Below are 27,446 nucleotides of genomic sequence, written 5' to 3' on the forward strand. Positions count from 1 at the left end.
TTTTATAATGGTAAGTGAGAACATGTTGCATGAAAAAAATGACAACTGCAATATTTACGAAGATCTTGCTGAACCAAGCCATGAAATATTCATATGATTTAGCAATGATTAAGAGAGCTTAATAAGGTTGGATTCAAGAAAATAAATTAAGTGGAATCTCAAGAGCATAGTCTCGGAAGAATAGAGATAATTAAAAAATGGAGTAACTGAGATGAAGTGAAGTGAGTATGCAGTGCATTTTCTTACTCTGCCCTAATATTCTCTCCATTTAGATGTAATAATTTGCTTCAGTACTACTGCTGGCTCCAGGCTAATTTATAAATTTAACTACTCTGGTCAGACAGTCTAACGCTGATACAATTAAACACTGAAATCTTTGCAACCATCCAGAGGTGGGTGGAATGGCCTCTGAATCCTCCCACGTGACGTAGGCTGAGGAAATTTCGCAATGTAACTGTGGTTGATATAGCTGGTTCTCTCATTTTTTATTTGGCTTTCTGTTCCTTAGACCAAGATTTTTAGTCTTATGAAGGTCTAAGTTGTGTGCTGAGTTCATAAAAGACTCAATGTGATTACTAATTAGAAATCAAAGAAGAGGCAAATGGAAAACTGGCAATAAACTGAATATTCTGTCAAGTTGCTACAAGTACGAGTAACTCAGGTACCCTGACGTAGTCTGCCATAACCATATACTTTTGTATTTTCAAGCCTTATATCACTGTTTCCAGAGTCACCTAGCTGTGTGGTTATCATTATATGGGCCACGACCCAAAGATGGGTCATGAGAGGAATTTCAATACAGTACTTCATTTAAATGATACCTCTCATTACGACACTATTATCATATTCATAATAGCTGCGATATGTTGTATATTGATTATTTGTCATTTACACATACAGATTTTTTTGCAGCTCCCAAATTTAAGTCTGGCAGTATAATTTAAAATACTTCAAGAGTAACATCCCTTGGGTATTTCCCCTTTTTCCTACTCCCCGATCCTCAGTATCTTGATATCATAATACCACATATACAGTACTTTTTCTTCCTAAGCTCCATTGGTATGCATGACCAGGCTTATAGTCACTCAATAATGCATAACTCAATCTTGGAAAATTCAAATATTTCCAATTTTGCACAATGCTTAAGAACATTTGATGGTCTAATTATCAGTATCTATGCTTTGTAGTGTATGTCTGCTGTTAGATTGATTGATATTCTTGTGCTGATGTGATAAAATCTGGTCCTTGCCCGCAGGTTCAAGACAGAAATACGAACATGAAGCAAGAGTTACAATTAAAAAGTTGCTGGGTCTGTTGTGTGTGTGTGTGTGTGTGTGTGTGTGTGTGTGTGTGTGTGATTTGGGGATGGATGGGAGCCACAAATGTTTATACACACTCTTCGGTGGGTTCCAGGCTAAAAAGTTTGAGAACCATTGCAATAAGCTATATAGGATGTACACTGGTAGGCTGTAAATATATATTTTTCATTTATGTGTGGTGGTGGGCCTAAAGGAATTTAAGATTCTTATGATGGCCAGAATGTGGGAAAAAGTTATTTCATCACCATCAGTATAATCATTATCATCATCATATTCATTAGTAATAGTTATAATAATAATAATAATAATAATAATAATAATAATAGAATAGTTAATGAGAATGAGAGGGCAAGAGAGGGAGTAGTCTGATGGTATGGAAGAAGAGACTATGGAACAGTGGGTGCAAGGATTGTATGGGTAAGGATGAAAGTAGTATATAAGCATGGGAGATTGTATTTGTGTATGCGCCGACAGAGGACCAAGTGGCAAGAGTGATAGATGAGTTTTGGGCGAGTGTAGAAGCATGTATGGACAAATCTGAGAGGAACGAGAGAGTGCTTTTGATTGGAGACATGAATGGCAAAGTTGGGAATGTACGAGTGGATGGAGTGGTTGATCAGTGGGGTGTGCCAGCTGCAGTAGATGGGAATGGTAGTGCTTTGGTGGACATCTGTGCTGGTAAGAGGTTGGCAATAGCTAACGCCTACTTTTGGCATAAGATGGTCCACAGGTATACGTGGAGAATAATGAGGAGGATGGACGGTGAACTTGTTGAAGGAAAGGAAATGATAGACTACGTGTGTGTGGATGAGCGAATGAGAAGACAAGTGTTGGATGCAAGAGTGTGGAAAGGGTGGGGGAATGGAGTCTCGGACCATCACTTAGTGATGGCCAAGGTAAAGCTGCAAAGAAAATGGTTGAAGAGACGAAGGGGAAGACAGGAGGAAACAGCTCCTGTGAGAAGAATGGAGAAGCTGCAAGATAGTGAAAAAATGACAAAGAGTATATGAGCATAGTGGAAGAAAGATTAGGAAGGTATGAGTTAGAGCAGATGGAAGGGGTGGAAGACGTATGTAAGATATTCACGGAAGAGATAGGTGCAGCATGTGAGGTGGCTTGTGGAGTGAGGAGGAGATGCAAGGAAGGGTGTGCAGGGGACAGCATGGTGGAATGGTGAGGTGAAACGAGCTGTGGAACAAAAGAAGAAGGCATATAGTGAATGGCTAGTGAGTAGAGGTAGGGGAGAAGAGAGAGAGAGAGGTATATGTGAGCAGGAGAAGGGAGGTGAAGAGACTGGTGAAGGAGAGTAAGAAGAAAGTGGATGAAGAATTTGGGAGGAATCTGAGTGTGAAATGGAGGGAGAGTAAGATTTTGTTTTGGAGGGGGGTAAAGAAAGTAAGGCAGTGTGAAAGAGGAAATAGTAGGGGAGTGAAAGATAGGAATAATAGATTGTTGGTGGAAAAGAGAGAGAAATTGAGGAAATGGAAGGAGCATTTTGAGGATTTGTTGAATGTAGAGAGTGAGAGCAGTGCGAGTATAAGTGGCTGGGGAATGGCTGGGAAAAGTAGAGATGAGTGAAGGGAAGAAGATATCAGTAGGGCGGAAGTAGTGGAAGCAATGAAGAGGATCAAGATGGGAAAGGCCCTAGAAATTGATGGCGTGTGTGGTGAAATACTGAGGTATGGGGGTGAGATTGTTGTGAAGTGGATATAAAAGTTGTGTAGATTGGCTTGGGAAGAGGTAAGGGTTCCAGAGGACTGGAAATCAGGTATAATTGTTCCTTTATACAAAGGAAAAGGGGAGAGAGAAGTATGTGGTAACCATAGGGGTATGTGCCTTCTTAGTGTGACTGGAAAAATATATGGTAGAATACTCATTGATAGGGTTAGGCATATGACAGAGGAGCTAGTTGGAGAAGAACAAGGGGGATTTAGGAAGGGAAAAGGGTGTGTAGATCAGATATTTGTTCTAAGATGTTTAGTGGAGAAGTATCTAGAGAAGGGAAAGAAAGTGTATGCTGCCTTCATGGACTTGGAGAAAGCTTATGACAGAATAGATAGGTAAGGTATGTGGAAGGTATTAAGAATATATGGAGTGGAGGGGAAATTGTTGAGTGCAGTGAAGAGTATGTATGAAGGAGCTAGGGCTACGGTGCGAGTGAATGGTGAGCTGAGTGAGTTCTTTGATCTCAATGTGAGACTGAAACAGGGTTGTTTGATGTCTCCATGGCTGTTTAACCCACCGCGTGCCAGTGCCTTTTTTAAAACGGTCTGACATAATGCCACGGCCAGTGCCAGTGCTGTTTTAAAATGGTCTAAGATAAAAAAAAAATTCACTGTGACCACATTTTTCAAGATTCGCGGGTAAAAATTGGCAGACATGTAAGGTAACTGTTCCTCTACCATCCCCCAGGCTGTCAAGGCCATACACTCACTCGCTCCTCCCCTCACGGTCGCTCTGCCTCACTCTGCTTGTGTGCCTCACCCAGTGCTGTACATAGTGAAGGCATTTTGTAAATATTTTCATTAAGTGTAAGTTGTAAATATTTTCTTGTAAATGTAAGGACTATATAATGAAGTCAAGTTGTAAATACCTTCTTGTAAGCGCCAGGACTGTACGTAATGAAGTCAGGTTGTACCTATCTTCAAGTAAGCGTAAGATAATGCATTCACAGTGAGAAAGACACGCAAATTGTGATAGATGCTGAAGTAATAAGTGATCAGATAAGTGTACTGAACATAGCTATACCTTCCCAGCATAAATACCTGAGTATAACTTACATGGAAAACGGCTTTCTCTCACGTACGTGGTAAGTGTGAGAGAGTGACTATACCTGTACAGGAGTCTGCAGGACTCAATAAAACTCATTTCCGAGTCTCGGTGAGCATTTTAATGGCGAAATTCATTGTTTCCACATCAAAATCTATCATTGTAGCCCCCTCAAAAAAAGTGGAAAAATGGCCGGCACCGGGGTGACCCAGAGGGCTAAGGATATGCGGCACGCTGCGGGTTAATATATACATGGATGGGGTTGTAAAGGAGGTGCTAGGTAGGGCAGTGGATGTGGGGGTGGCTGTAATGAATGAGGGTGAGATTTGGAAGATTCTGGTGTTGCTGTTTGCTGATGATACAGTATTGTTGAGTCAAGAGGAATGGGAGTTGCAAGTTTTGGTGAATGAATTTGGGACGGTGTGTAGGAAGAGGAATCTGAAAGTTAATGTAAACAAGAGTAAAGTTATGGTGTTTGAGAGGAATGAAGTCACAGCATGTACAGTGAGCTTGAATGGTGGGAATATGGAGAATGTGAGTGCAATTAAAAGTACTTGGTTAGTGTGATGAGTAAGGATGGAACGTTGGGAGATGAAGTGCATGAAAAGGTATAGCAGGGAAGGAAGGTTGTTGGTTCACTGAAAGCAGTGATGAGAAATAGGGAGGTGAGTATGGAAGTTATGAAGTCACTGCATGATAGTATTGTGATCCCTACCCTGACGTATGGAAGCGAGGCGTGGACCTTGCAAGAGGGGAACAAGTCAAGAGTGAGAGCAGTGGAAATGAGTTACTTGAGAGGAGCATGTGGAGTGACGTGGAGGGACAGGTTGACAAATGAAGAAGTGAAGGAACATTGTGGGGTGGATGTGGTTGAGAAGATAAAGAGAAATATACTGAGGTGGTTTGGACATGTGGAGAGAATGGAGAATGAAAGACTGACTAAGAGGGTGTATGTAGGTGAGGTGGAGGGAGGGAGAGGGAGAGGTAGACCGAGGATGAGGTGGAGGGATGGAGTTGAGAGGTATATGAGGGAGGGGGAAGTGAGTTCGGGGAGGGTAGTCAAATGGTGGGTGACAGAGCGACTTGAAGGCGTTTTGTCTGCGGCCACCTTTTGCGGGATTACGACGTCGGGCTATAGATAGATAGATAGATAGATTATTGTTAGTGAAGAGCCAAGAACTCGGGCCCTGAGTTGTCATGCAGAATCGCTTGGTGTGGCTCCATTAAGACTTGTGAATGGACTCTCCATAAAACCTCCATGACCTTGCTGACTTATTGTGCTCATTCCCCCACCACCATCTTGGCTGGGAAGTGGGACAGAAACTCATGATGGAATTTTTGGGGAAAGAAACCCACAGGATCTGGCTAGGTGGGGTAAGTGAAAGACAAAATGCTGGAGGAGGAGGAAAGAGAAGTGATGATATGGAGCCAAGATGGGGAAACCGATTGCTCTGCCGGCAAGCCAACCTCAAAAATCTAGACTGAGGGTGAATAATCTGGCGCTCCCTAAACATCTGCCCATCCCTCCCCTACCCTCTTTTCAGCCTTCTCCCTTCCCCCACCACATTTGCACATCATTGGCTCATATTCTCATCGGTTAAGGGCAGTCCCTACCACATCTCCCTTGCCACAGTATTCATAGATATTGACACCTAAGCTTTATATAAGTACATTATGCAAAATAATTAAACAGAGAAGAGATGTTAGTACGTCCCTAAGTCAACGAGAATACTAGCCACACACACACACACACACACACACACACACACACACACACACACACACACACACAGGAGAGAAAGAGAGAGGACAAAGGGAAGGTTGGTTATTTCTGGGCTGCCACTCCTGTGGTGTTGCTTTGGCCCACAGCCGTAGGGAGGGAGAAGAGGTGAAAGGAAGGTGGGAGGTGAGAAGAATGGACGTTTGACATGAGACTAATGATAAACAAAGTCTACCCATGTGCCCCTGAACTGAATGTTTGGTCAAAATCTCTCGAGGGATTCAGGAACCATCGCCCCCACACCTATATGACCCTGACCTTTGACCCCTTGACCTTGCTGACCTAATTGGTTAATTGTAGCTATTTATTGCATTACCAACTAAAGTTTGGTCAAAATCCATCGAGGGGTTCAGGAGATATTATATCCATAATGCTAAATTAAGGCAAATGACCCTGACCTTTGACCCCTTGACATTGCTGACCTTATCAGTTCATCGTCCCTTCATACTGAATCACTGACAAAAGTTTGTTCAAAATCCGTCAATGGGTTTCGGAGATCTCGCGTCCACAAGAATGTTACAGACACACCAATGATTCACTCACGCACGCACGCACGGACAGACCAATAATATGCCTCCTCTACCATAGGTGAGCGAAGGCATAATAAAAACAACCACAACAACAACAACAACAATAATAATAATAATAATAATAATAATAATGATGATAATAACAACAGGAATTTGCGTCTTGAACAGGCGAAGATGGAGAAAACATCTCTACCAGCAATGGGTTAAAGAGCAGAGGCTATGTGAGATCTCCACAGTGAACAGCGTTATGACCCTACGTTTATTGGGAATAACCTAATGAGGGCAGTCCTGTGTAAAGCTGGATATCTCATGAAATAAAACGTATATCCGACTCTAGCTGTAGACTTCACCAACTGTTCCCTGCAACATCTATAACTGAAAATATAACAGTTTTATTATTATTATTATTATTATTATTATTATTATCATTATTATGATGATGATGATGATGATGATGAAGTAGTAGTAATTATAGTAGTAGTAGTAGTAGTAGTAGTAATTACAGTAGTAGTAGTAGTAATTATAGTAGTAGTAGTACTACTACTACTAGTACTAGTAGTAGTAGTAGTAGCAAAGAGTTTGGAGAAAGATAGGGGACAGTCACACCATCCCCGTGTAACAATGGGGGACAGTGGCGCCCCAAGGGGCGCTCGCGGAAACAGAGCTGGAGAATGTAAACATGATGCTGGGCAATCGGTTCTGCGCTACTGTTAACTGCAGTAATTCTAGGTAAAAAAGGCCGAGATTATCTTTTTTCGATTCCTAAAGGACAAGGAAAGGTGAGTGATATATTATCAATCACATCTTATCAAAACTAAGTTCACACTGATGAAATTATCAGAAATGGTGACCTGGTTGGTTATTCTCTTATTGTTGCTTTGGTATTTAATTCACTGTGTTTTATCTAAAGCGTTGTTCTAGGGTATTGGGCCCTTTTTATGTTGCTCATGCTATTTCATTTCCCGGTGTTTTATCTATAGACTGCTATGGTTACTGAGTGTTGTTAACTTATAGGTCAAGTAGATGGGTCCCAGAAGCAACTGATATAATTGTGGAAGTAATGTCTTTCAAGTTTAAAAGATGAAACACAAGTTCAAAGTTTCACACGGTTAGTCATTGAAACTCTAAGTTGAAATTAGTTGCGCCATTACAGTAGACTTTAATCAGTACTTACCAACACTAGAATAATTGGTATCGGCCTGGGCAAGGTTTGTCGTGCTTGCACCACTTGTCATGCTGTGCTAGGAATCCATAACAATTTGCTTGAGTTCAGTGTATGATTGTGAACAGTGAAGCAATGATCATCGTCATTCATTTAGAATCCACTGCTGAACAAAGGCCTCCCCAGCATTCTCCATGGATTCCTTGATTGAGCTAAAATCTGCCAGGTTTTGCTTGCAAACTAATCTGTTTCATCTCCATCTCCTGTCTGGTCTTTTCCTGCTACACTTGCGACCTTGTGGAGTCCACTTTACCCTCTTGCTCCTTCGGTTATCCTTCATGAATGTCATGGCTGCATTATGCATTAATTATATGTTTTTCATTTCTAACATATTGGTAATCTGCTTTTCATGATGTCTCTTTATTTACCGAAAGCTTTCCATCCAGTTGTAACACATGTTTTTATTTCACCTTCATGGTCTTTCGTTAGGTTTAGTGGTTACCCCAAGAAATTGTACTCTTCAACTTCATCAAGAGTTTCTTCCCCTATTTTGATGACGCTCTTTGGTGTACTGTAGTATTACCCCAGTTCATCTTTAGCCCTATTTTGAAACTTTCTTTATTAAGATAATTTAACATTTCTTGCAACGTCCCTGCTGTTTCTAAAATTGGGTCTTTGTCATCTGCGAATCTTAAAAGATTAAACTTTTCTCCATCTATGTATATTGCTATGTTCTCCCAGTCAAACTTCCTGAAAATGCTTTCTACTAGGCATACAGTGATATTGCTAATATACATGTAGTTGTTCAGGTTGAGTTATATCTCATTTTGATATACATTACTTGGAGCGTATTCTGTGTAGCAATAACTTTTCAAGTCCAAATTAAGCTACTGTCAACTTTAGAAGAAAAAAAAATGTGAGAAGGCTGAGCAGTGCAGTGGGCTAAAAATAAAATGTCAGTTTGCACTGGAGAGTTTCAATTTCTTAACAGATTGGTCTGATATATCTCATTTATTTATTTCATGCGTGTCAACCTTTTGAATGACACCTGATTTAGTGCCAGGAGTTTTAAATGAAGATGTAAACCACAGTCAGAGGCCAATGTGTCAAGTTGAGAGGTAAGAGCTGTCAGTGACCGGTGCCACTCTCATTTGTATTTATTTACTAATATTTTCCAGCAAGATTCAGTAAGATTTCCAAATTTATGCATCATCATACATATACAATAATACTGGTGCAGAAGATACTGTTACAATCCACAAAGTGCTAACATTTTCCTTAACCCGCCCCGTCCCGTCGACGTATGGGTACGTTGCAACGATTTGCATTTGCCAGTCCCGGTGACGTACTGGTACGTCGTGCAATTGCAATGTGCATAATTTCAACAATTTTCAAATTTCGCGCTTGATTTGCGGTACGTATCCTTGCATGACCTTCCCCTACCTGCCACCAGGCGGGGACACTCGGCGACCCCGCGCAACCGGCGCTAACCCGCCACTCATCCACTCACCTGGTAGCAACAGTCCTGCTCAGACGTGGCTAAGAGAGGTCTCTCAGACAGCAAAATTCAAGCCGCCCTGGACACCTTTACAGGCGACAGTAATTCCCCACTGGACGATGAGGTTGTGGATAAGGATTATGTGCAGCCAGAGGAGGAAGAAACCACCAGCAGTGACGAGGAAGTTCCGTCTCCCAGGAAGCGGCAGTACGTGACTTACAGTGCTGCTAGAGAGGAGCAGCAGGCAAAGAAGGCATGTGCAACATCCTATCCATATCCCCAACATGATTTGGAACCAGAATTCGAGGACGAGGACAAGGATGATGATGATGACGGAGCTGTGGGACGTGCTGCCACGTGGTATGGACGTGAGGTCATAACTCATCGTGGCCCAGAGCGCACACCACGTCGTACGAGCAGGTATGGGCCTAGCATTTTGTTTGGGGAGTTTGGAAGTGAAGTGGAAGGAGTGGGGAGTGAAAGGGAAAGTGCAGGGAGGATTAGGGAAAGTGAGAGTGACGTGAGTGAGTCATTGCTCTCCCTACGTAGTGTGAGGCGGCGTAGTGGATCACGTGGGCGAGTACGCGTGCGTTCATTATCACATGGGGTTGTGAGTGAGGGGGAAGGTGGGGAGGAACCTCTCCCAAGCATGTCTTATGCTCCCCAATATCCCCTAACACGTGGTCGAGCTAGGGTGCGTGAGAAAGCATGTGGTGTTGTCATGGAGGGGGAAGGTGGGGAGGAACCACTCCCAAGCACGTCTTCTGCTTCCCAATATTCCCCTATTTCATCCCTACAGCCCCCTAATGTTCCTCAAGGCCGTAAGGGTAAGGGAAAGGGAAAGGGAAAGGGTAAAGGCAAAGGGAAGAGGAGTGACAGTGGGGAAGCCCTCCGCACTCCTTCTCCCCCACCTCCCCAACCAGGATCTCCTCCCCACCCAGGCGAAGGCAGTGATGGGGATGATGGGGACGAGGGATTTGTGGCATGGAATTGGGAGGATGGGAGTGATTTTTCTCCCCTCATTCACCCCTTCACTGAGCAGGGGCGCTGTGGCTGCATTGCTCCAGGAATTCACCGTAATTCCACCAGGTTGGATTTTTTCCACCTGTTTTTTAGTGAGGCATTTGTGGAGCAGATTGTATACCATACCAATCTGTTTGCAAGCACCCAGCGCCTAGAGAGTGAAAGATTGGGAACAAGTAGGCATTCTGTCATCTATGATTACCCTGTCTCCCTTCCAGAAATGTTCTTATTTTTTGCCCTGGTCCTTTTGATGGGTATTATACGAGAGAACAGAATTCCTGCTTACTGGATTAGGGACCCTGTTATGTTTACCCCAATATTTGGTCAAGTGATGAACTGTAATCGGTTTCAACAAATTCTAAGTCGCCTCCATTTCTATAATGCTCATGATCCTGCAAATGCAAACAACACTGATAAAATGAGGCGAATTAGGTTGATCTTTGATCACCTTAGGCAAACCTTTCGTTCCTCATTCTATCCCTATAGAGACCTCGTCATAGACGAGAGTCTCGTGTTGTGGAGAGGCAATATTTCATTTAGGCAGTATATACCCAGCAAAAGGCACCGTTCTGGGTTCAAGATCTTTGTTATGTGCGACTGTAGGACTGGATACGTGCAAGACATAGTCTTGTACACCGGTGAACAGACAGACATAATAGAAGATTGAAGTATTGGACCGTTGGGCGCAGTGGTAAAGACGATGATAGAAGACTACCTTCATCGTGGTCACGTCCTCTACCTGGACAACTGGTACACTAGCCCTCTTCTCGCTCGTTAACTTCACACACATGAAACTGGAGTCTGTGGAACAGTGAAGGTGAACCGGCGTCACATGGCCAAGGTAGGGTGGAAACTTGCAAGGAATGAGGCTGTCTTCTTCAAAGCCAACAACATCCTTGCAACTCTGTGGAATCACAATAGAGAGGTAAGCCTATTGTCAACGGTTCACCGCCCCTTGATGCACCGTACTGATTCAGTTGATTACCGTAGCGAGAACAGGCGTCGTATTTGGAAACCTGAGTGTGTCATGGACTATAATATAAACATGCGCCTCGTGGACCAGTCAGACTCCATGATATCGACGGTAGAGTGTGCCAGGACCACGATGAAGTGGTATAAGAAACTGTTCTTTCACTTGCTAGATATCACTGCTCTGAATTGCCACCACCTTCACGCCATGACAACAGGAGTTCAGGAAACATTTGAAGGGTTTGTGAGGGAGCTCACAAGAGAAATGTTTGCACGGTATGCTGTAGAAAGGCCCCAACATCGCACCCGCACTGCCCCTATTGCACAAACTCCCCTGAGAATATCCGGCCGCCATTTCCCCACTCCTATCCCTCCCCAGCCAAACAGACCTAGGCCCCAACGCAGGTGTCACGTGTGCAGTAATTCCCAGGTGAGATTCACGACACAGAGGAAGGACACCCACTATGAGTGCGTGCAGTGTGACGTGGGTCTCTGTATTCACCCATGTTTCAGCGAATATCACACATTGATGCAATTCTGATATGGTGTGAATGCGATAGGACGCTGAAATTATGAGGTAAATGCGACAAACAGACGCTCAGTGAAATTGTCAGTCATGTTGATCCCCAAATATTAGTATAAAGTGCATACGGGTATAACATAAGTGCAAAAATTGTATGTAAGTGTATAAATATGCCGTAAGTGGAAACATACATAGCGAGGGTTTTATGATGCGATATTCTCTCGCTCAGCGCAATAAATACGGCCCGTAATTATATAATTATTATTATTGGAAATGCTTACGGGTATAATATAAGTTCAAATTATTGTAAGTGCTGAAATATATTCTAAGTCAAATATTCATAGCGTGTGTATAGAGATGCAATATCCTGACGCTCAGTTGAATGAATAAGGCACGTATTAGTGAAAATAAAAGTCAGCAAGTGGTAAAGTGTGTAATATATGTGAAGTATTAGTATATAAGTGTGTGAGTATTATGTTGGTCGAAACATTCATTGCGAGGGTATTTTCATGCGATATTCTCACGCTCACTTGAATAAATAATGCCAGTAAGTATGTACAGTGCAGTATAGGGGTGTAAACGTGTGTAATGTAAGTGGAAAATTATAATAATAAAGTAGATGATGAAACACGAGTGTTTGAGATCGTGGTTGCTACGTGAATATGCGCTAGCATATCGCTAAATTCCCTCGTAATGAATGAAAATAATTGAAAACATTTACAGTGGTGGAGGAAAGGTTCTATGTAAAGGGAAAAATAATAGGAAAGTGATAAAACAATTTGGAATGTTGAAATACGAGTCATAGCGAGTGCGCTTACTAAGCTGATATGTGCTAGACTTATGCTGCATGTCATCATAATGAATGAAAACATCTGAAAACACTTACAAACAGTTGTAATTGGTAAAATGTCATTGAAACAGAAGTATACAAGTAGAAAAAATGATAGGTTGACTGATACAAGAAACTTAGCATATAGCATGTTACGACTCGGACCAAACTCGCTATGCTAGCGCGATGGTACAATGCTTATTTTTCATATATATGTGTCTGAAATCCATTATATTGTTACTGTTATTGTTTATTAGTTCAAATTCAATAAATATAGGGGTGTTGTGTGTTGTTTCTCCCAGTATTCCCTACCATAGAAAACGTGAGCACTTGGCACGTCCATTACAGAACACGACACCTGGCTCAGGGGACCTCACCTGTATGGACCACTTATAGACCGCGGGAAGCCCTTTGTGATTTTCCTTCGTTTCTCAACCTAAGCGGAAGTTTTAGCAAAAAAAATTTTTCTCCAAAAAGGCTTGGGACTGGGGGATGTCGGAGGGACGGAAAACCTCGGGACGTGACGGGTTAAATATTGGTGTGGTGTGAGCGAGCACAAACGACTGGTATCATGATTTCCGCGCCCACCGTCGGGCGGCGCCTCTGTTCCCTGAGTTACATTTTTCTCACAGAGACTCGTGCGTGTGTCCCCTCTTATCTTTCTCTATACTGTTTGGTAGTAGTAGTATTTCTTGTTTTTGTTGTTGTTGTACTGTTGTTGTTGTTGTTGCAGTTCCACCATCTTCATACGAACGTCAATCCAGCAGAATGCCAGTTGAAGTTGCTCCCTCCTTCTGTAGCCCACAGTCCCCTCAGGGGGTAGGGAGCAAGGTGAGGGGCGTTTGTATAACTAGGCAGCAGATCCAGCCAGTCATACCGGTACCACCATGTGAAGGTGCCCTGCTCCAGCACCTGTACTGATGTTAAACAGATGGTCGCTTAAAGCCATATCATCAGGACTAAGTGTTTAAGAAAACACCATGTGGGTGATGCTCATTAAAAAAAAAAAAAATCTGTTAGATGCCAACAGCTAGCATCAATCATTGCAGAGTGTAGTAGGAGGCAAAGCATAAATGCCAAACATTTTCTTTTATCATCATATGATTCAGAATTTATTGTCAAAAGAAGACTGAATTCTTTTTCAATCCTTCACGCCGCCATTTAAAAAAAATAAATAAATAAATATAAAACCAGTACAACTTATTCAGGATTTTTGTTCTGACAACTATTTTCACCAACATAATTATTACAATAGAAAAAGGAGCAGCAGCTCCTCAGCAAATGAACAGTTTATTGCATCCATCCATCCATTCATCATCCAGTTCTACATTGCCCCAAGAGGAGCATAGAAGCCCGGGGCTAGGCAGTTGGTCTCGACATTTAAGATGAGAATGACCAGCCTCACTCATCCCTGAGTGGCATTACATGAGCAATCAACCAACCATCCCGTGGATATAAACCTTCACTGGCTCAATCCGACTAGAGCGCAATAATTACCCACTAAAACACCAGGTGCCAAAATTTGGTTATATGGTTACCACCTGTTCTTATATCAAATCACAATATGCAGTTGACACTATTTTAAACTTCACTTCATCCAGTTTTGATTACTCATTATATAAACTAAACTGTCAAAACATTACCAAATATATTTGTGTAGTTTGTCGTTCCCCCAATGCTTCTTCGGAACCCAGTGTATTTGATTCCATATCCACTCAGTTGAATAACCTTAACCTTGCCCTTGGCACCGAAATTACCATTTTAGGTGATTTTAACATACATAATATTGAATGGTTATTGCATTCTGGCCGGACTGACGACACTGGTCTAGAGTGTGAGCTGTTTGCGGAATCGTTTAATCTCACCCAGCTGGTAAAGCAACCAACCAGAATACCTGATAATCCTGACCATAATGCCCATCTTTTGGATTTATTCTTGACAAATAATCCAGATCAATACAGGTTAGAGGTACTGTCACCACTCGGATCCTCTGACCACAATCTCATCAAAGCCTCATTAGCTAACCCTCCCACACCTCCCCGTTCTGAACCTGTCAGGGTGACCCGATGGCCCTTTGATAGAGCAGACTGGGATGGATTTAGAAATGATCTTGCTGACATTCCATGGCAGTCTTTCTTCTCTAGTGATCCCAATCCTACCTAGTCTCACATTTGCGACTTAATACTAGCTGGTATGGATTTATTCATACCAAGTCAACAGTTCACTAAAAGATCGAACTCTCCAAAATGGTTTGATGGGAACTGTGCCAGAGCAACAGCCCAAAAGTCATTAGCATATAACTCTTACTTAAAATCAAAAACATCTGAATCACTCTCCCAATTTAAAATTGCTAGAAATCATGCAAAAGCTGTATTAAATCTATCTAAATCAAACTTTCTTCCAAAGCAAGCATCAAAACTACTTAACAACCCTAATGACAATAGAATATTCTGGTCAACTCTTAAATCTTTCAATAATAACTTTAACAAGTCATCTTCCATTCCCACACTAAAATCTTCAGACGGCAAAATTACAAATGACCTGCGTGGGAAAGCAGATATCTTTGCCAGTACCTTTGCCAGAAACTCTACCATAGATGATACCAGCTAGAATGTCCCAGTACTGGAACTTGATTCTCCCGAAATTGCCTCACTTAAAATACAGACAAGATACTTAAAATCCATCCTAGACAATTTACCTACCAACAAAGCTCCAGGCCCAGATGGAATTCCGCCAGTTTTGAAAAAATGTTCCCCTGAACTTGCCTCTGTCCTAGCTAAATTATTCAGACTATGCATACGTACTTCTTTATTCCCAAATTCATGGAAAGAAGCCAATATCCACCCAATTCCGAAGAAAGGAAGTTCGTCTGACCCCTCCGATTACAGACCAATAGCTGTCACATCTTCTCTTGGTAAGGTATTTGAAACTTTAATTAATAAGCACATTGGTAAACATCTTGAATCCAACAACTTAATTAGTGATAGACAATATGGTTTTCGCCACGAAAGATCCACCATTGACATACTCAGTCTCTTAACTCATACCATCCATTAATCAATTGATCTTTTTGGAGAAACTGATGCAGTAGCTCTTGATACCTCTAAAGCTTTCAACAGAGTATGGCACCGTTCCCTGTTGTCCAAACTCCCCTGCTATGGACTAATGTCTTTTGTTCCTTTGATTTCTTCATATCTTAGTGACAGGAAAATAAGAGTAAAAGTAGATGATGTATGTTCCAATTTCCACTCAATTAACGCCGGCGTGCCGCAGGGATCAGTTCTGGCACCAACCCTATTTCTGGTTCATATTAATGATCTCTTATCTGTCACCCGCAATCCCATTCACTCATATGCAGATGACTCTACATAGTTCATTCACACTCAGACACCCATTTACAAAGTCTAATATCCCTACCTCTCAACTCAGTACAGCCTTCTCCATAAATCAAGATCTACTGTATCTACGATCAGTGAATGGGGACAAAACAACCTTGTTTCTTTTAATGCTAGTAAAACTAAATATATACAGTTTACTAGTAGACATTTATTGCCAGATTCGTACATTACCTTCAGTGCTACTAATATTCCTATCTCCAAAAGTATTGAAATTCTTGGTGTCTCACTTAACAGTGGCCTCAGCTGGACCTCTCATGTCAGATCACTTGCTAAAACCACCTCAAAGAAATCTGGATTATTGTACAGAGTCCGTAACTTCTTCACTGATGAGCAGTTAGCTATAATTTATAGGAGTCATGTGCGCTCTCAGCTTGAATATTGCTCACCCGTGTGGAATGGTTGTGGAGAGGTTTCATTAAGACAACTAGACAAAATTCAGAACAAAGCTGTTAGAATCATTAACATCCCTGCCATTACATATAAACTACCTCCCCTGCAAGTAAGAAGGAATGTTGGCTCCCTTACATTATTTTACAGATATTTTTTTGGCAAATGCTCAGACGAAGTTGCGTCCATGGTGCTACCTCTCCATGCCTTCCCTCGTGCTACACAGGCATCTGGTAGCGCTCATGACTGGAATGTCACTCAGCCATATTGCAGAACTTCTGCCTATCAGAATTCTTTCATTCTCTGAACTGCATCTGTCTGGAACTCGCTTCCCCAGAGGTGTTTCCCTCCAAATTTCAACCCAAAGCTGTTCAAGTCTACCTGTTACAGATATTTTATGAACGGAGGATGCCAGTACTCTGGTGTATGGATTGTTTTTTTTTACTCATTTGTTTTTCCTTCCTCCGTTCTGTTATTTATTAAAAAAAAAAAAAACTGTAGTAAATGGTTTCCTGGTGTACAGGAAACCATTTGGCTTGTCACTCAGTGTAGAGTCACCCACAGGCAGAAGGAAAAGGAAAGAATGAAGGAAAGAAAGACAGAAGAGGTAGTGTAAAGTCACCCGTAGGCAGAAGGACGAGGAAAGAATGAAGTAAAGAAAGACAGTAGAGGAAGGAAGGAATGGAGACAAGAGAGGAAAGGACAGACACCCGAGAGCAGCACTACATCGAGTGAGTGGATGGTGAGCGCCTCCACCTACTACATAACAATGTATATTACCGCACCATACCTTGTTGTTGGTGAAGGGCATAAATAACGCCATAATGATGACAGCCAGCAAAGGTCCATTGACACAGGAACTGAATGAGCCGGCGGCCTGCAGCACGCTCCCTACGTTACCAGCAAGGAAGGCCAGGCACACGGCTAGAACACCATACCCGAGAGCTGACAATAAAAAATATTCATTAATCTCCTTCAACCCGACAGTGTCATTTATATTGCTTTTTTACCCTCTCTTGACGTGCTTAATTAGTATAACAACTACTTTTGAAGAGGGATAGGCTAGATGCAACCTTATAATAACTGGTTTTGGAGAGGGATAGGCTAGATGCAACCTTTATTAACCACTCCACTACCTGAGAGCCTCCCAAAACCGAATTAAGTCGTTTGGTAGCAGCAAGGATAAACTAAATTGTATGTAATCGTAATAAAGAGGTTAATTGAACTTCGTGAGGAAAACGGAAAGATATGACACGGAGATTGGACCGAACTACAAGTTTAATAATTTACCTAGGCTGATATTGTTTAATTCTTGGTACATTAGTTCTAATTATAGTGTAGACAATGAATAATAAAATAAAAATTACTTTTGTATGTCTTGTTGCTGCAGTAAAATAAGAGGTATTGTACTTAGCTTTTGCCATGAACCACTCACCTTGACGATGTCCTCACCTTGTAGATATCTTTATTCGAACTGTGGTTGTAAGTTTTGAATCGTACCATATTTAATCATGGTATGACTCCATGTGTGGTGCGGAAGTCTGGTTACACTTATCGATATATGTGCATCACAGTTTCTAATAAACGGCAACTTCATTCACGCATCTTACAACTTCCCCAAACTCCTTATTTATGTAAAGGCTTTCAAGTTTATCAAATGCCAAACTTCTACTACTCACTGATATTCTCATTGGATGAAATGTGGCACACTGTATACCTGCTCACCCTTCCATATGGTACGGTTCATGTTGTCACTCCTTCCCCTTCGTGAGGTGTGAACTATGAATAAGCGAACTCACGACTCTTAAACGTTAGAACAGGGAGACCAGGGGCCAGGGTGTGTGAGGAGGTGATCGATTATAAGGGATGAGGACAAGTGTGAAGGGAACTAGAGGGATGGGAGAGAGTATGGCAATAAAAGTGCACATTCAATACACTCTCATATTTAGCATTTATTTAAGTACTTATCTTTCAGGTGCCAGATGCCTTAATTTCGTAAGAGGTGATCGCAAATGAATCACCTCTGTGTCACCCTGTCCTCTGCCATGAGGTTCCCCTTCCTCCAGCTTACATACCCCACTCTCAAATATCTATCCACCCCATCCCTCCACTTCATTCCCGGCCTCGTCTCTTCAACCCCAGTCACGTACACGTTCCTTGCCTCTTTCTCTAGCCTTTAGAGGGAGTAGATGTTAGCACAGTCGAGCAGGGCGGTACTCCCTATGTGGAAGGAAAGCTGATAACAGGGAATGCTGGATCTCCCATTTCATCTTCCTTCAGGACTAGCTTCTGACTATCCCTCTTTGCTGAACTTTTTGAGTGTTTCAGGAACACAAAGAGTAGGCTAGCATGTTCTCCAACAAATGCTTCTCTAACAGTCAATACCAAACTACATATACATTTCACATTACTTCTTATTAAAAATTTAAGAAAAATGGCATCTCAACACCAAACCACGGAGGGAGGGGAGAGCATAAAAGCCTCCTCCATCCTCCCCTCTCCTAGTGTCGAGCAAGTAAGACGCCTGAAACCACAATCTGACTCATCTTTAATCATTACTGCTATATTCGTATCCTCTCCTCTAACTTTCTCTCTGTTGTACACCACCTCTCCTCCACTAAACTTCACCTTCTCTTCCTCACTGAGACTCAGCTGTCTGAGGCAACTGACAGCAAACACTTCTCTGTATCATACTTCTTTACACTCACTTCAAAGCCAAGGAGGCTGTTGCCTTTATTTACTCAGCAACATAACTTGCTTTCATGTTCTGAATTCTCTACCCTCTGGCTTCAGCTATCCTTTCATTCCCTGACTAAAAATGTTTGTGCTGTTTATCTATCCCCTAATTCTATGAAAAATTCTTCGGCTCTGTCACTACACACACAAAACACATCCTGTCAATTTTTCCTTTCATTGAAATCTCCATTCTAGGTGATTTCAATGTTCACCTCCAAATTTGGCCCTCGTCTGCTTCACTGATCCACCTGGTGAACAGCCCTACATCTTTTCTGTCTTTATTGATCTTGAGTAGCTTGTTTGGCAGCTGTGGCACTTTTGAGCTGCTGAGTCGGAGGCCCTCAGGCAGTACGTCTTTGATTTTTTCAGGGAATGGTTATTGGTTCCATGGCCAAGAGCCATCTGAGTGTGCCATAAACATTACAGAGGTTGTTCTCTTAGGCATGGAAGCATACATTCCTTTCTCATATCCTTTGGCTAATGCAAGAAAGCCTTTGTTTAATCACACTTCTTCTAATGCTGTCCACAACAATACTAGGACCCACAGAGGGTTCAGGAGCCAACTCATCCCTGAAGCTCTTCTCTTTTATATTTCTTTCTGGAATCATGCTAACTCTGTTCTTCACTCTGTTAAAAACAGTTTCATTTACATTCACACTAAATGCTCTGAACTCTCCATATTAAATTCTTTCCACTCCTTCTGGCACCTTGACCTAAAAATTTCTAACAACATTACCTCATCATCCTTCCCTCCTCTTTTCCACTGTGATGGCTCTGTAGCTGTTTCTTCTACTGATCAAGCAGAACTCTTCACTCAGACTTTTTCCTCCAGTTCCACCTTAAATGGTTCCGGAGCTGTTCCTCAATCACTTACCCATCAGACATCCTCATGGCTGACATTAAAATGTCCTCAATTGATGTATTTTGGTAAGGTGCCAGAAGGAGCGAGAAGAATTTGAGTTGGAGAGTTCAGAGCATTTAGTACGAATGAAACTCGTTACAAACAAGGCATATGGGCCTGATGGGATCCCTCATGGTGCCCTCAAGAAGTGTGCTTCTGTACTTACACCCCACCTAGGTAAACTTGTTTGCCTTTGTCTGTCAACTTGTACCTCTCCTTCTGGCTGAAAGTTTGGTCTTATACAGCCTGTACTATTAAAGAACGGTGATCATTTCCAGCCCTCTAACTATCTCCCAATTGCTTTAACATCCTCTATTTCAAAAGCTTCTAATCTATTCATAGCAAGGAAAATTTAAATCACCTTTCCTATTACAGCATTCTCTCCGATCGTCAGTATGGGTTCCACTAGGGACACTGCAGCCCCTAAAGTACTAAGTTCGACAATCGATGTTGTTTCTCATTTTTTTAAATGGACGAGGAACGTCAGTCGTGCAACTTCCACAAAAAACTTGCAGCAGCTTGCTGCGGTGGCTGTGATGTAGATGGCTTCTAACCAATTAGAGCTAAGTGTTGGACACGTGGGAGGGAGGATCCAGGCCCTTACCCAGGCGTTGGGGGGTCGTCATGTCCCTCTATCCCACTACGTTGTTACTACTCCACCTCCCTCCGTTCTTCCCACTACCACCACCACCCCTCCCACGCCCTCCTTATGCATCCTCAACCCCTCCGTTGTGGATATCCCCCATGTCCCCCTCCCCCAGTCATCTGGGGGGAGGGTATTTCCCCTCTTTCCTCTCTCCACATCCCTGTACACCACTGGGGCCCTTCCTTTGTGTCTGATGGCAGTCTCCTCCCATCCCTCCATCCCCGTACATCCCCTCCTGGCCTTACCACCCCACCCCCCACCCCTAGCACGGAGTATCTTTACCCCTCCGGCCTCGGATATTATGCGTAATTTTTATGCTTTATGGTGCGCATTTGGAATCATTACCTGTACTTTATTCATGACCATTTTATTTTTTTCTAATCACTTTCCAATGGTTTGTAACATATGTACACACCAAAAAAATAATAATTTTGGTGGTTTTTGTACGTATTGTTGGGAAGAGAACGGGTGAGAGTGACGTATTTTCGTTTTCATCCGGGCCATGATGGTTAACTTATCAACTCTGATAGGCCATAACTTGGTAACTATTGGGTCTAGGAGGGTGGGGTTTGCGTTTTCAAGTGTGTAAATTCAAGCTCTATAAATCGGGCATAAAACTTTTAAGCTATGAGAAAGACGAAAAATAGTCGTGTTTTGCGTTCGTGGGGGTAGTTGAGGCTGGAGAATTGCATACCAGAGGGGCAAGCGATCTCTTTACCTACCTTCCAGACTCCTGGTCATTCTCTTTTTGAGTTTACGGTGAAAGCTTTGCCATTGCACTTGACATCACGAAAGCTTTCAAGTGAGTCTGACATAAATCATTAATTTCCAGACTGTCATACTATCTCTGCTTTCATCTCTAGCTCCCTTTTTGGTCGTTCTGTAGCTGCTGTTGTAGTCAGCCACTGTTCTTTTCTTAGATTATCAATAATGGTGTTCCTCAGGGCTCTGTCCTTTCACCCACTCTCTTCGTTTTATTCATCAATGACCTTCTAAGCTGTACATCTAACTCCATCCACTCGTACGCTGATGACTCGACAGTTCACCTTTCGATTTGCTTCTTGCAGTGTCCATCTCAGCAATTACTTCATCAAACAGGGGATGAGGTATAGCACACCTAATGTCTGACTTGGCTTATATCTCTGATTGGGGTAAAGGTAATCTTGTTTTTAATGCATCAAAAACACAGTTTAGTGGGTAATTGCAGCAGTCCAGTCGGATTGAGCCGGTGACGGTTTATATCCAAGGGGTGGTTGGGGTTATTGCCCACATAATGCCACTTAGGGATAAGTGAGGCTGGTCAGTCTCATCTTAAATGTCAGGACCAACTTGCCTAGCCCCAGGCTCTTACTCTTCTCATGTAACAACGTAGGATTGGATGATGGATGGATGGACAAACATAGTTCTTACATCTTTCTTCCCATCAAACTCTTCTGCAGAAGCATCCTCAGATTTTTTTTTTACAATATTCAACTTAGTCCTGCATGAACATACTAGAGGTTTCATTCTCTCGGGATTTGTCTTGGAATGATCCTAATACCTCTCTCCACGAGATTATGTGGAGATTTTTTTTTTTTTTCAGCTGTGAGGAAACTTAGAAGCATATAGTAATATTCTTAGAAGTTTATATAAAATACACATTCAATGTGACGACTCTGCTCAACATTTCATAGTAGCGTGAAGGGAAACGACCTTAAAATATCGGAGAATAATCTACCAGAGAAAAAAAACAAAAACAGTTGGAACTATGTAAGATGCACTTAATGGCCTTTATTAAACTGGCATAACATGCCAATGTTTGTATTTTCCTCATATACAAGTATGGGTATATGTATGTATGTATGTTTGTATGAACAGATGTTGTGCAGCAACTGACTTCTACACTGTGAGCAGCTCCATTGTTAACTTTCAGAGTGTTACGAATACTTAAAGCCAAATGATTGTTAAGAACACGGAGTTAAATTTCCTGCCTATAGATATCAGTACATGTTCCTGTCTACCAGCCCCAGGTTCGATTCCATGCTAAAAGGCAAAAATCTATCGACATACGTACGCATGTGTAATATGTGTTTCTCCATGATATATGAAGGCATTTGTACTGGCTTCGATAGATTAAAGTTATTAGGTCACTTGCCAAGTTGCTTGGGGCTTAGCAAAAATCCAGATGACTCTGAAGTATGTGCCGATATATGGATTCGTGTTTAAATATATCCTCATAGAATATGGACTCGTTGCATGGCTAGAATGTTGACTTGCCACATATATACGTAGGTGTAATATTTGTTTCTCCAACGTGTCACTTTCCGAGCGGATGAATGATGCAAATTACAGGAACTGGCATCGTTCAAATCAAAATTGTTATAGGGAGTCCCCCAACCCTAGGTAGGCAGCATCCACACCTAATTTAATGTAGAATTCCCCAGAGACCCCTCAAATGCATCACACATGGGTAAGAGTCTGGGCGTGTACTAGAAAGTCTGTCCCCTAAGGCTCAACAATTTATTTCATACCAATATAACATATTGTAAAATATATATATATACCTGCCCAGGGCCCCTACCAAATGAACAGATTCGCATGGCCATGGGAATGTGAGAGGTGTGAATGAGGAAACAAGAGGGTGGAAGTGGTGAATGTGTTCAAGAGTCCGAGATATGCCGTGATGGCATTGTGTGAAACAAAGATGAAAGGGTGTGAAGTGGAAGAGTGGGAGGGTGTGCAATGTGTAAATCGTGCATGAATGGGCGAGGAAGATGCAAGGAAGGAGCTGCTTTGTTGATGAATGAGATGTGGCAGAGTGGAACGAGAGATAACAAACGTGTTATCTCGAGGTGTATGTATGTTAAGTTCAAATTTGAGAAGGTGTAAGTGGCTGTCATTGTAGCGTATGCACCGTGTGAGGACAGGAGTGAGAGACGGCAAGACAGGTTTTGGGATGAGCTGGATGAAACAATGGGAGAAATGCCCAGGAGCTATAAAGTGATCATAATGGGCAAAATGAGTGGAAGAGTAGGCACTGGTCCTGAGGGTAACATAATGTGTTGTAATGGAGTACCAGGAGAAAATGATAATGGGAAGCAATTTAAGGATATGTCAGGAAAGGAGGATGTGCATCTGTAACTCATATTTCAAACACGAAGATACACATAAATATACATAGTACTGTATAGAGGGAACAGGGATCATGTTGAAAGGAGCCTGATTGATTACGTGCTCATAGAGATGTAGGGAATGGTTGCTGATACGAGGGCCATGAGAGGACGATGTTTAGGTCTGTCAGATCATACGACTGTGGTATGCAAGACCAAGCTGAGAGGAGTGAGGTGGACCAGGAGAAAGAGGAGCAGTCAGGGAGAAATAATGGAAGTCGAGAAGCTGAGGATCAAAGAAATGGGAGATGAATGCAGGACCAAAGTAAGGGAGGAGTTAGAATAAGTGAATTGGAATGAAATGGATCTGGACAGCCTGTGCAGTACACATAGGGATTCCTTAGGTAGAAATTCTAAAGCAGTGTGTGGTGTGGCAAGAGTTACAAAAAAAAAAAAAAGAAGAAGAAAGAAAGGTACAGCATGGTGGAATGAAGAGGTTAAGAAAGCAGTGGAGGAAAAGAGAAGGAAGTGGCTAGAGTGGTTACAGGATAGGGGTTCAACTGAAATAAGAGCTGAATAAACTGAGAGGAAGAAGCATGTAAAGAGACTAGTGAAGAGGAGAAAAGAGGAGGTAAATGATGATCTAGGAAGAAAAATGAATGCAAACTACTCTGAAAATAGGAAGTTATTCTGGAAAGAGGTGAGGAAATGTAGAAGTGAACGCAGAAAGAAATGTGATGTAGGTTGTAGTTAACCCATGGAGATGAAGTAAGAACTAGATGGAAAGAGTATTTTGAAAGCCTGATGATTGGGAATGGAGAGAGCAGAGCGGCTGTAAACATGATTGGTTTTGGGGGTGTGCAGAGAAGGATTGCAGTGCCAGAAGATGTGACACTGGCACTGGTGAATAACGCTGTGAAGCAGGTGAAAAATGGGAAAGCAGATGGGACTGATGAGGTGTATGCAGAGATGATTAAGTGTAGCCGAGAGAGCGGAATGATGTACTTGCTGGAGATATGTAGGAAGGCATGGATGAGTGCAACTGTGCCAGCAGAGTGGAAAAAGGCTGTGATTGCACCCCTGTACGAAAATAAAGGTGAGCAAAGTGAGTGCTAGAATTATCTTGACTTTAGTTTATTGAGTGTGGTAGGGAAGGTATATGGAAGAGTTATTACAGGAAAAGTAAGAGAGATATCAGAACACCTAATGAATGATGAACAGCATGGTTATAGGAGTGGCAGAAGATGTGTGCATCAAATATTTGAAGTGAGACAGATAGCAAAGAAGGCTTGTGAGGAGGACCATAAGGTGTTTATGGCATTCATGGATCTGGAAAAAACATACGGCAAGTGAAGAGGGAAGGATTGTGGAAAGTTTTGCGGGTGTACGGTGTAGATGGTAAGTTGCTAGATGCCGATAAGAGTTTTTATGATGGTAGTGAAGCATTTGTAAGGGTTAATGGGCATTTAAGAGAATGGTTCGCAATGGGTGTGGGCGTGCAACAGGGTTGTGTGATGTCCCGATGGTTGTTCAATATATATATGGATGGGGTGGTGAGACAAGTATGAACACGAGTAATGGAGAAGGGAATGGAGTTGGTGATGAATGGAATATCTCAGTTGTTGTATGCTGATGATGCAGTACTACTTGCAAATACCGGACAAGAACTTGTTAGACTAGTGCAGTGTTTTGCTGATGTCTGTGAGCATCGTGCCTTGACAGTAAACAGAGGACTGAGTGTTGCAGCTGCACGAGGCTTACATGAAGGAGTGTTAGTACCAGCTTTAACATATGGATGTGAGGCTATAGTGTGACATGAAAATGAAAAGTCAAGCGAGAGAGCAGTGAAAATGGGACTGCTGAGGAATGTATGTGGAGTACAGAGTGGATAGGATACGAAAAATGCGATTCGTGCAAGATGTGGAATAAGGAAGTCGGTGGACAGCAGAATCGAAGATGGTGTACTGAGATGGTATGGTCATGTGGAGATAATGGATAACAATAGAGTGGTGAAAATGGTATATCTGAGCAAATCTGAAGGAGGGAGGAGGCAAGGTAGGCCAAGGAGAAGGGGGAGAGATATGGTGGATGAGTGTTTGAGGAAGAGAGGTTTGGAGGTCGGTGAGGCTAGGAAACTGACAAGAGATCGAGCTGGCTACATGAATATTGTGAGAAGTGCATGATCAGGGATTTGACACCCCTTTTATAACGTGCCAGCGTCCGGACTAACTCCATCGCATACGTTTATGTGAAGCTACAAAACGTGGTGAATGTTTTTGTCGTAACCGATAGAGCCAGGATTCCGGGGGCTTGAATGATGAGTGAATGGAAGCGTGGCCCATTGGCTGGGCAAATTTGGGCTGTCTAGACATTGCTACTCCTCACCCTGCCCTAGGGTGGGAAAGGAGGCCCGAATGATCGTGATGATGATAAATAATACAAAGAAAACTGTATTATTAGCAGATGTAAATCATTCATCAACTTTGGCGTGCATGTATAGAAATTTGGTTTTGGTACTACCGACTGCATTTCTTATTTCCCTTGTACATATGAACCCCCAGATACTGTTACCCTTTATTTGTACAGCATACAACCGGAAGGCTGGAGGCGATAAAACAACCTTTTGATTCCAATCTTGTCTCTGCCTAGGTGAATATAACAAAGGAACACGTCTTTGTGTCATCTGTACACATGTAAGAAATCTCTCTCTCTCTCTCTCTCTCTCTCTCTCTCTCTCTCTCTCACCTAGGAATTTGGTGACTGTGGCCTTGCTAGTGTGTGGGAGACGTGCAAAGCGAGGGCAGCGAGAGAACACATCCTCCCACGTCACTGCCGCCTGCGAGTTGACTCCTGACGAGATGGAGCTGCCAAATGTTGACGATTTTAGTATTTCCATCTCTGTCATTTTATGTATTTTTGCTGACACAATAATCTCGGAAAGGTGGACATAAATGAGTCGCCTCCATGTCATTTTTCCCTCCATCATTAGGCAGTCCTCTTTCCGGCTCGTCTCTCCAACACATATACTTCATTCAATACCTACTTATCTTCCTCGGTCTACTCCTTCCTCCCCCCCCTCCCATCACCTTATTCACACATAATCTCGTGTCTTAATCGTCATTCTCTCCACATAGGTAAACATTATCAAGCTACAGCCATAAGGAAAAGTTCTCTAACATTCTATGTCAGGATTATGTTCTGCATTACATATTTCACATTCCGCTCCAAACGACAAAGAATATCATTCCTGCACTCACTCTGCTGTCGTGTATTTCACACATGTGATAGCTTCCATTGTCATAGCTAGCAAAGTAGTCTGTGCTTTCCAGCACAGCCACACCAACACCACAATGCTATTTCACTTACTAATTTGTCTATCTGTCTAGGTAGCCCCAAACGCTTCATTCACATAACTCATTTCCACTCCTTTCACTCTAGATTTGTGCCTTTCCACGAGTTCAGCTGTGTACATTAAAGTATGGACGTGAAGATTGCAGAAATTTTATTGTCAAATCCACATCATCATTACATAAAAACGTCTCTTCAATAGAGATTTTCTTTCAATATCATCATATTATACATGGATGTTATTGTTTAGAAATAGCTATATATTTGGCAAGTCTACCTTTCAGATCAGCCGGGAGTTTATGCAGTATGCATTTTTCTAAATTATAGCTCCTGATCATGTGACCGAAAATAATAAAATCATGACTGGATCCAATCACAGATACAGGAAATAGTACCGGGACTGAGAATGTAGTAATTATTAACATGTCTTGAAACTGGCAGTTCACGGGAAAAAGAGTGGGAACCCAGTGGTTATTTTGCATCATGTGTACATGACAAACAGTTTTCTTTAAACAGTACAGTCATCTGAGAGTAGAAAC

General features: G+C 42.2%; 1 protein-coding gene across 1 annotated transcript in view; it reads right to left on the reverse strand.

Moving 5' to 3' along the window:
* The window catches only part of LOC145405863 (sodium-dependent multivitamin transporter-like), a 249,774-nt gene that overhangs the window by 9,556 nt on the left and 212,772 nt on the right, over positions 1 to 27,446 (reverse strand). The window contains exons 9-10 of the mRNA XM_080277119.1: positions 26,305 to 26,423; positions 16,978 to 17,132 (exon numbers count right to left, since the gene is read on the reverse strand). Of these exons, the coding sequence (XP_080133245.1) occupies positions 16,978 to 17,132; positions 26,305 to 26,423 (274 nt within the window). The remainder of the gene's footprint in view (positions 1 to 16,977; positions 17,133 to 26,304; positions 26,424 to 27,446) is intronic.

Source organism: Coenobita brevimanus, chromosome 68 (assembly GCF_032717465.1).
Source record: "Coenobita brevimanus isolate Jiangsu-jjx chromosome 68, ASM3271746v2, whole genome shotgun sequence".
In the NCBI taxonomy this organism is placed as follows: Eukaryota; Metazoa; Arthropoda; class Malacostraca; order Decapoda; family Coenobitidae; genus Coenobita; species Coenobita brevimanus.